The sequence below is a fragment of the Mercenaria mercenaria genome, chromosome 15 (assembly GCF_021730395.1).
Source record: "Mercenaria mercenaria strain notata chromosome 15, MADL_Memer_1, whole genome shotgun sequence".
Taxonomy (NCBI): Eukaryota; Metazoa; Mollusca; class Bivalvia; order Venerida; family Veneridae; genus Mercenaria; species Mercenaria mercenaria.
Genome location: NC_069375.1, coordinates 40,076,616 through 40,087,597, shown reverse-complemented (window position 1 = coordinate 40,087,597; position 10,982 = coordinate 40,076,616). Strand labels below are relative to the sequence as shown.

Below are 10,982 nucleotides of genomic sequence, written 5' to 3'. Positions count from 1 at the left end.
ATCCTCATTTAGAAGAGGGTCAGAAACAATTCACTGGATTTTCATTTCCTTAACTGACATTGAAACCCAGAAACACTAAAATGATGGTATGGAGATGACTGACGACAAAATTTCTAAAATGCCAGGTGTTGTAAAGAAGTGTTAATATCTCAAACAGTAAACTGTAGCTGGTGGCAAAGTCAAATTCTTACCAGACCAGAAGTTAAATAACTACGAACGACAATATTATTTACCACATTTAACCTTATGATTGTTTGCCTTGTTTAGTCAGTGACAAGTAATTTTCTTAAATTCTTAACCACACTTGTTAAATTTTAACATTTTGGCTTGAACACTCCTCTGTTTAGAGTATGTTTTTGATATTTATACTGTATGATTAAAATAGATTTGTATATTTATACCTTGGTTTACATTCAATCCTAGTTATGTTTGGAACTTGGCAAGTAGAGATCTGTGCTTCAAATATTAGTGTAACATGGTGAATATTTTTACATGGTGAATATTCTTCGGAATCAATGCATCACCTCTGATCAAAAGTGGAAAGTTGTCAAATACTTGTGGGAAACTGGACAGAAATCCTTCAAATTCTTAGTCTGCATTCTAACACTTATACGATTTTCTTTTATATAAATAAAGGTTTTTACCGTGTATTGAAACACATTTCGCAAAATGGCCTACTTTTGGCTATTCTGGTTTTCTCCGTTCATGTAAGCTTCAAACAGGATTGCATATTAGTATCCCTTCCTGGTGTAATTTCAACGTGTTAGAATGGGAATAGATTTTAGTTTTGCGTGCTTTGTTGGCAAATAAAACACTTTTTCATTGAGATGCGTCGTAATTAATCATTCAGACCTGTGTTTTATTTGCCAATAAAGCACACAAAACTAAAATCTATTGCCAAATTTTATCACTATTCGGGTTATGTATCTTTTATAATACAGTACAAATAATCTGCATTTCCTAAAAAAATTCCTGAAATAGTGTTCACATACAGATTGCAAGATTATAGCCCTTGTGTCATATGATGTAAGTGATGATGTTGAACAACTATTTCAAGTCTGTATCAAATCCATTCAGTAATAACTGAGATATAGTGAAAGTGCATCAAAACCTACTCGAAATTCTAAGTAAAAAGGGAATAATTCATTAAATATTGGTACCAGAGTTATCAACCTTGTTTCATATACATGTATGATGATGTTGGAGATGATGTGGAACAACTTTTAGTTTGAATCAAATCCATTTAGGAATAACTGAGAAAGACTGAAAGTGCATAACAAGAGGGCCAAGATGGTCCTAGGTCGCTCACCTGAGAAACATACAATAACAGTGTAAACATGTTTGACCTAGTGATTTCATTGAAACAAATATTCTGGCCAATTTTCATTAGGATAGGACCAAAAATGTGGTCTCTTGAGTTTAAACAAGTATTTTCTTTGATATGACCTAGTGACCTAGTTTTTAACCCCAGATGACCCATTATCAAACTAGACCTAGATTTCATCAAGGCAATCATTCTGGCCAAATTTCATGAAAATCAATTGAAAAAAACAGCCTCTATCTCATACACAAGGTTTTTCTTTGATCTGACTTAGTGACATTCTTTTTGACCCCAGATGATCCATATCTGAACTCGACCTAGACTTCTTCAAAACAATCATTCTGACCATATTTTATGAAGATCAATTGAAAAATACAGCCTCTATCGCATACACAATATTTTTCTTTGATTTGATCTAGTGAACTAGTTTTTGACCCCAGATGACCCATATTCGAACTCGACCTAGATTTCATCAAGGAAATCATTCTGACCAAATTCCATGAAGATCAATTGAAAAATCTGAGATTAGAACTTGACCTAAATATCATCAAGGTTAACTCTCTGACCAAGTTTCATGAAGATACAGTAATAAATGTGGCCTCTGGAGTGTTGACCTGGTGACCTAATATTTGACACCACCTGACCCAGATTTGAGCTTGACCAAAACATCATCAGGATTAACCATCGACCAAGTTTCATGAAGATACAGTAATAAATGTGGCCTCTGGAGTGTCAATAAGCTTTCTCTTTGATTTGACCTGGTGACCTTATATCTGATAACACCTGACCCAGATTTGAGCTTGACCTAAAGATCATCAGGATTAACACTCTGATCAAGTTTCATAGAGATATTTTGATAAATGTGGCCTCTAGAGTGTTAACAAGCTTTTCCTTTGGTTTGACGTGGTGACCTACTTTTTTACCCAAGATGACCCAATATCAAAGATTTTATTGAGGGTAACATTCTGACCAAGTTTCATTAAGATTGGGCTAAATTGTGACCTCTAGAGTGTTAACAGTCAAAGTGTTGACGACGACGGACGATGGACACAGGGTGATTACAAAAGCTCATCTTGATCACTTCGTGCTCTGGTGAGCTAAAAATGCAGACAGGTTTAATAAAATTCAAAAAACCCTGATATTAGAGACTATAATTTTGGAATTCCACTTAAAAAACACCAGGTTTACAACTTCACATGCTAAATACCATTCCTGTAAAGTTTGATGACACTAGGTCAAATACTTATTGAGATATGTATTACACAAAATTCGGAAGAACAGACAAGGGCAACTCTAAGCGCTATAGGTGCATAAAAATAATATTTTTAACTAAAAGATGAAAAAGAAAATTCATTTTTCTGTTAGAATAGCTACAAAATTCAACAATACAATTAGGCACGAAGTACAACTTCGCTGAACATAAAAGAAATACAGTTTTTTTCTTACTGTCCCCTTCCTTAAAACTCGCCCACCTCCTATCAATCCTCCAACCTCATTTATAACACAGCTGCATCGAAGAAGATGATTTGTTTTTCTCCATTAATTCTGTTAGCTTCCGAGTTCTACCATCACAAACTAAGTCACACGTTGATTTTCCTGCTTTTACTTATTGAGGAAGAAAGTGACCATCTAGCATATATGTGTATACAACTGTCTCAAAATGAACAAACATTTTGCACATTAGGATCCTCTTTTCCCATTTATATGAAACCTTAGAGTCCATTACTTTCAATGGATTGACATATTTTTGACAGTGTCATGACATATATGCTTAAAAATGATTGATCAGTTTATGTACCTCAGAACATATCATCTTCATATGCAACAACATCTCTTTTGTCTTTGTGTGATCCCTTCTGAGAGTTATTACTGGCTGAAATAAAGGTATGAAATGTGTGTTTAGTATATAAACTTTACTCAGTCATTTGATTTTCAAAACAACTAGAACTGTCACAGGAGTGACTCATACCCCCACCATACGGTCTTGTCACAGAAGAATGGCAACCATAAGAAATCTTAAAAATACTTTGGAGTACTTCATCCTGGGCTTCCACATATAAGTAATACTAGTATAATACTAGTATAGTAATACTAGTAAAGTAATACTAGTAAATATATTAAATCTCTAATATTAGAGATACACTAAAAGTGAATACAAAAAAATGTCTTACCGACCCATGTTACCACAGACAAATGTTTTTACTTTTTACATAGGACTTATAATAAAAAAGTTAGAAAAATACCTAAAATATTGAAAATCTAAAAATAGGATTTCTAAAAATAGACTTATTCCTGGAATTTAAGGGGAAGAAACTCAGTACAAAAGTTAAAAAAAGGTTACTTCCCTTTGGCTCTAAGCCAATCAGAATGAGATATAGTGAAAATACATCAAAATTAACCTTAAATTCTAGGTAAAAGGGGACACAATTCAAGAAAAATTAGTGTCAGAGTTATGCACCTTGTGTCACATGATGTGGGTGATGAGGTGGAACATCTATTTTAAGTCTGAATCAAATCCATTCAGTAGTAACTGAGATATAGTGAAAATACATCAAAATGAACCTTAAATTCTAAGTAAAAAGGGGCATAATTCATGAAAAATTGGTGTCAAGAGTTATGCACCTTGTGTCACATGATGTGGGTGATGAGGTGGAACATCTATTTTAAGTTTGAATCAAATCCATTTTGTAATAATTGAGATATAGTGAAAATACATCAAAATCAACCTTAAATTTAAAGTAAAAGGGGACATAATTCATAAAAAATTTATGTCAGAGTTAAGCACCTTATGTCACATCATCTGGGTGATGAGGTGGAACAACTATTTTAAGTTTTAATCAAATCCATTCAGTAATAACTGAGATATAGTGAAAATACAACAAAATTAACCTTAAATTCTAAGTAAAAGGGGACATAATTCATGTAAACTTGGTGTCAGAGTTATGCACCTTGTGTCACATGATGTGGTCACATGATGTGGGTGATATGATGGAACATCTATTTTAAGTTTGAATCAAATCTATTCAGTAGTAACTGAGATATAGTGAAAATACCTCAAAATCAACCTTAAATTCTAAGTAAAAAGGGGCATAGTTCATAAAAAAATGGTGTCAGAGTTATGCACCTTGTGTCACATGATGTGGGTGATGAGGTGGAACATCTATTTTAAGTTTGAATCAAATCCATTTAGTAATAAATGAGATATAGTGAAAATACAACAAAATTAACCTTAAATTCTAAGTAAAAGGGGACATAATTCATGAAAACTTGGTGTCAAGAGTTATGCACCTTGTGTCACATGATGTGGGTGATAAGGTGGAACATGTATTTTAAGTTTGAATCAAATCCATTTGGTTATAACTGAGATAATAGATTTCGGGACGCGACGGGAGGACGCGATGGGACGCGACAAAACTGACTCCTATATACCCCCCTCAAACATGTTTGGTGGGGGTATAATTAGGATATAATTAAGATATACTGAACAATTAGAAACTTACTGAATAATTAGAAAACACTGAACAATTAACTTATAAGTCAAACATAAATTAAAACTAAATTCCTACTTATCATTACATATTTACAGAAAGATGGGCAAAAGAAGTCAATTCCATATACTTTACAGGCAACAAGAGTGGTTTCTATGTAAATACTGCTTAAACACTCTGAATTACTTTGATATTTACAAGTAAAACTAACACATGAAAGCAATCTCAAAGCTTAGAAACACCGGCTATGCATCTCGAGTCCTTTTAAAAGATGCTCCAGGTGTATTTAAGCTTTCAAACTGCCTACTGGTCTATAACTCATAGCTCAAAGATTCTCAATAAAGATAACCTCAACTTAGTCTAACTAGTCTTGACCTTAACATAACTGCCCGATGGATAATTCACAGTATGTTTGATGGCAACACACGGAACTCAGGCAATCATCTTTGAACAAGAACTCAACACAAAGGCAAACCATTGTTTAAACAAAACACTGAAGACAGACTGAGAACCATTTGATTTCTTTGTTTAGCTTGTACAGCCTAGGTTTGAGCTAAAGGACAAATGAAGATCAAAGTTGCCCATAAAAATACGGAGCTTCTGAAAGCTAGCTGGATGACTTTTACATTCAAAATAATTCAACACTAGCAAATGACAAGTTTATTCCCTTAACTGAATACCGTAGATACCCATGTATAATGCACACCCGTGTATAATGCGCACCCCCGATCTTAGTCCAAAATCCTGGGGGAAAAAAAATAAAAATTTTTAGTCAATTTTGAGGTGGATGGAAAACGAAAGTAGAGTTTACATCGACACCGGTAATAAATTTTATCTCTGCGGCGGAGAGCAGCATCGGTCTCACGGTACTATCGATTTTTGTTTTCTCGAAAATAAAACCAGTAAATTATTGTTATATTTGTTGTTTCACCTTTTTTAATCAACTATTTTGAATAAATAAATAGCAGCTGATTCAATATTTTGGAATGGTATCTTTCAAAATGACATGAGCTTCTCAATTCAAATTGATAACAAAAGGTGTGATAGTCTTTTTGTCACGATCATAAAGCCAGTAATTACCGGCAATTAACGTGTCACCTCGTGTCAATTATGTTGTTCACAGTTTGATCTCGACTAAAGATAATTCTCGATCTTTAATTAGTATCATAATTTTTGTGATTTGTAAACATTTCTTTCGTCAAAATACTTTTAAATTTATATGAAATTAATTTTGTTTGAAAGAAAAATAAACAATTCGATCTTTTACGGAACGTAGCGGCAATCTTAGATTTTAGCGGAGACAGTAAGCGCGGGGAGTAGTTTCCCTTTACCAAAATGGCGAACATCGGTAAACAAACTTGTTTTGAAGTTGGAAAATTGTCTATACCTGTGTATTATGCGCACCCACGATTCGGGGGTGGTCCCGGGGGTCAAAAAACTGCGCATTATACATGGGTATCTACGGTACCTACCTAGAGATGCCCATGACGTGCTGGATGGATCCTGACTGGAACTATCAAAGGACGGCTGTCGTCTTGCCATAGACACTCTTAACTGCACACTGTCTATCATAGCACCATCTACCTACATTAATTAATACACAAGACTGTCAGTGCTAATACATAAAATAACATCATAACTTAAGATTCAATAGGACAAATCTAAATAAATGAAATCTGCAGAAAAGCTCTCTTAAATGCAGGTCACGTTTTTTTATGCAGAAATGGATGGAAAAAAAAACAGAAGGAAATTTAGATGAATGTTATCACTTATAAAATATCTATTTAGACACTTTGATCTTGCTAACTTTTGAAGGCTTAAAATTTTGTGGTTTCTGAAAAATATGAATGTTTGTGAATACATGAAATCATGTAAGGTAAAATCAATTGGAATTTGTTTTACTGATGGGATAAACAAACCCATGAAATACACAACTAGAATGTGTCTGTAGGACACAGGGTGTGCCCCCCACTGGTACATAAGTCACAAATAAGGGGCAATAATTCAAATGTTTGCAGTCTTAATGGGGTATAGCCTCAACAAACATTTTATGAAAAGGGTTCATTATTCTAGGCCCTATACTTTTTGAGCTATGAGCATCACAAACAAAAAATGCACTATTCTGGCTATTTCAAGGGCCATAACTCTGTAATAAGAGTAAGATTCTCAAGAAGAATGCCAAGTGTGCAAGGTCACATCATGATAAAGACTCCTGCAAGGTTTCCTGAATTTACATCTAGGGTACATCCGGGAAAATACGGACATAGGTATAAATACGGACACCAACAGGGGAAACTGATATCGCCAAGTATTCTACTTTATAAGGTTATGAAGAAAATATGCAAAACAATTAATGACACCCCCTGTCCACACCATTCAAAAAACCAATGACGTTATAATAAATATGACACCAGGGAACATGCTCAAAGACAACTACGAATGCTCTTTTTCCATTCTTGTATAAACATCGACACACTAGCAATTTACACCGACCAGGTTTAACGATCTATTTCAGGTTTACCATCGATCTAAGCATTATATAAAATTGTTCGAAATCATTTTTCAGTGTTTAATTTCTTTAACAATTGTATTTTTAGGCTTATAAAGTACCAAAACACCAAAAACAAAGAAAAACAAACTGTCCGAATTTTTCCTATCAAATTTGCATTACAGTGAAAATACGGATGTGCAATTTTAGAAACCAGAAACATGTCTCAGAATTAGATAGCGCAAGAAATTAGGCCTATCCCAGCTAGGAAAATATAAAATATTATGGGACCCATAAGGCCCCTTATTTCTTCTATATGGAAACCAGAGGGGATTTTCAAACGGGATTGGCATGGGTCCCACATGGGCTTCAGAATGAATACAATGGTGTATCAAATCGATGAAACATTGTATATGGGTCCAATGTGGGCAAATAATTACAATATCGGTCCCATATGGTACTCGTATGATACATTTGCCCAGATATAGCCCATATGGGTCCCTTATAGGCTTGCGTGCTGGGATAAACATTTGACAAAGTGTAAATTTTAGTCTTGTCCATTTAAATACGTATAATTTTACGTATGCAATTTTGCATGTAACATTATCTGAATATAAATCTAGAACTATGTACATCAAGATTTCAAACTATGATTTTGTAGAAATATAAAATCGAAGAAGATTCAGTTTTGTCCAGACTTTTGTGCAGGTACTACGTGACCATTTTAACCATGACCAAAGGGGTCCTAAACAGTTCCCGGTTAATGCTTAATGAAAAAAGGTTATATGACTTCCTTTAAAAATGACATACTAATACCTAGAGATAATACAGATCGACCATTTCTGACAAGTATATGTGAACAGAAAAGTTTAAAGCTTGAAAGAAAATATCTATAACAAACAAGCCGAAAACATCAAAAATGAAAAGTAACTTGGGAATATATGTTTAGTGCATCTAAATACTGCAACTGTAATTCAAGAAAGAATCCATGATTTTAAATAAACAATCTTTGTAGCTGGGCCATTTCATATAGCCTTATTAATTGAATGTAAGTAGACTACAAACCTTTTTTCACCACAATATATGAATGTTTTAAACAGTATTTTTTAAAAAAGAATTGATCGTCCGTATTTTCCCTATCACAATCAGGATGTCCGAATTTTTCCGATTCCGTGTCCATATTTTTACTACTGCGTCCGTGTTATACCGTTTTTGACTGTGGTTGAAAACATGCTGTTTACTATATTTTGAGTGCATGGAACACTATAACCAAACGGTAATACCAAACATAAAGATATCCGAATATATATTTAATGTTCTTGTACCCGAGTTAATGCGCGGTGGGAAGATATGAAACGTCCAACGCTGGGTTGCAAAATTGTATTTTCCCGGCTGTACCCTAATACTTTTTGAGCTAGGCACATAATTAGGTGAAAAAGTGCATTTTTTTACTATTTCAGGGGCCGTAACTTTAAAAATAGGGGGTGGAACCAGCCAAAAAATTAGAGGTGTGCAAGTTCATATCATGATAAAGACTTATGCAAGCTTTCAACCATTTATATTAAATACTTTTTGAGCTAGGTGAGTCACAAGGTGAAAATGTACATTTTTGACTATTTCAGGGGTCAAATCTAAAAATAGGGGGCGGACCCAAATGAAAAATAGGAGGTGCGCAAGTTCATATGATTAAGACTCATGCAAGGTTTCATGAATCTATATCAAATACTTTTTGAGCTAGGCATGTCACAAGGTGAAAATGTGCATTTTTGACTATTTCAGGGGCCATAACTCTGAAAATAGGGGGCGGACCCAAACGAAAAATTGGAGGTGCGCAAGTTCATATCATGATTAAGACTGATCTATGGATTTTTGATATTCTAATTTAAGATACATTGCTATCTGTTCTTAACATTTCTGTAAGTCTTATCTTCATCTGAAGCCATTAAGCAATGCCCTTTTAAATGGTGCTGTCAGTCATTCCTTAGCTAGTTTAAGGCTCGCAACATCACTTTCATATGGCTAGAACATACCTCTTGAATAGCCATGTCTGCTGAGTCCATTTTGTCAAAAGTCACAAACCCACAACTGAAAAATAGCATACGGTTCAATACTGTATATAACAGTAAATAGAAATGCTGAATAAAACTGATATTGCACACAAGTTTTGGAATACACTTTACTGTATATCTATATCATGTCTAATTAAAAATTTATTTCTGAAACTGCATGTTTCATTTGTTGATGTTTTGCTGGATTTTTGGGACAGAGCGAGAGAAAGCTCCAAGAACACATAGAAGTCTTAAGATACAGGCATGTCCGGCTAACTTAGCCTAGCTGTCCCTGAACAGACAGTCTGGTTCATAAACAGTCTGGTTTATAGCACTAATACATGCATCTTTCACACGAAAAGCCAGTACAGGCCTCTTGACAATGACATAGGTCAGGCCTTTTCTTACATCAATTTGGGAATGCCACAAACACCAGTGGAATTGGGAAAATACTTTCGGGAAAATTGTCTGAACTGAGAAAATTTGCAAATTACCAAAATCTATGTAAAGATATTTTTTGTGTAAAATATTAATGGATTGTATTCCAGTAATAGTTCAAAACAGTATAACTGTTGTTTTAATAACCAAAGTATACATACAAATAAGCAAAACTATTTTAAAGCAGCAAAAACCCTAGAAGGTAACACTAAATTTTGGAAATTTAAGTTCAAGAGTTGGGGGGAAAAAACCATACTTTTTTGCTTTGGGATCACCTCCTTTTACCGAAGGTAGATTCATAGGGGAAAAAAGCCCTGTAGGTTATATGGCAGCCTTCCAGCTTTGATTTCTTGAGTAAGACACAATGTGCCACATTTTTTCCGGCATTGCTGGGCACAAAGGTAGAGCCATTGGTCATCAGTAAACTAATTGGATAACTTCCCACATGAAAAGATTCTACAAAGTTGGTTTCAAACTAACAGTGCTGAGGGGCAAGTGATTTGAAGTCCCTAAGCCCTGAAGGCCCCAGAAGCCATGTGAAACACAGAGCATGGCTTGTTTCTTCTCCTATCATCAAAAAATACTTTCCCCAGAGATGAACCATACATTTTCTTAATTAGTAATTTAAGCCGCCTTATCAGGAATATAAAAATATGAGTCATAACAAAAAGCATTAATACATAAAAGGAACATAAAAACAAAGAAATAAACTCACTTTCTCTCCTTCTCCATTGATATATTCACAATGTTACCAAAGTTATGGAAGGCCTTCCTCAACAGTTCCTCATTTACACCATGACCATGAACATACACAGTATTACCTACAGGGACAGTGAATAAGCAGAATATGTTGTTGCAAACTTAGATATAAATATGCACACATACTGTAAAAGCACATATTTTCACAGCATCAAAATTTTGCGAAATCTGAAATATTGAGTATGTTCTTGAGGTTTTATATTCGTGAAATTGTAAAAAATGTTAATCTGCTGACTGCTTATTTTAATAAGTATCCTATAGTTACTATGGAAACACTAAACATAGCCAAATTTTGTAGCTAATAAAACATTTGATATGTTGGGGAAGGTTTGTGTAATGATAAGATTTGCATTATACTAAAGGTTAATATTTATGCGAGGATTAATATTCGGAAGGAGAGGGAACTCGCAAATACAGCGAAAATTAAACCCTCTCCAAAA

At 34.3% G+C, this 10,982-nt stretch overlaps 1 protein-coding gene across 2 annotated transcripts in view; it reads right to left on the bottom strand.

Annotated features, from left to right (window-relative positions):
• Positions 1 to 2,455: 2,455 nt before the first annotated feature.
• The window catches only part of LOC123551878 (negative elongation factor E-like), a 46,260-nt gene continuing 37,733 nt past the window's right edge, over positions 2,456 to 10,982 (bottom strand). For both annotated transcript variants that reach the window (XM_045341148.2, XM_045341156.2), the window contains exons 7-10: positions 10,499 to 10,604; positions 9,328 to 9,382; positions 6,282 to 6,393; positions 2,456 to 3,194 (exon numbers count right to left, since the gene is read on the bottom strand). In XM_045341148.2, the coding sequence (XP_045197083.1) occupies positions 3,121 to 3,194; positions 6,282 to 6,393; positions 9,328 to 9,382; positions 10,499 to 10,604 (347 nt within the window). In that variant the 3' untranslated portion in view covers positions 2,456 to 3,120. The remainder of the gene's footprint in view (positions 3,195 to 6,281; positions 6,394 to 9,327; positions 9,383 to 10,498; positions 10,605 to 10,982) is intronic.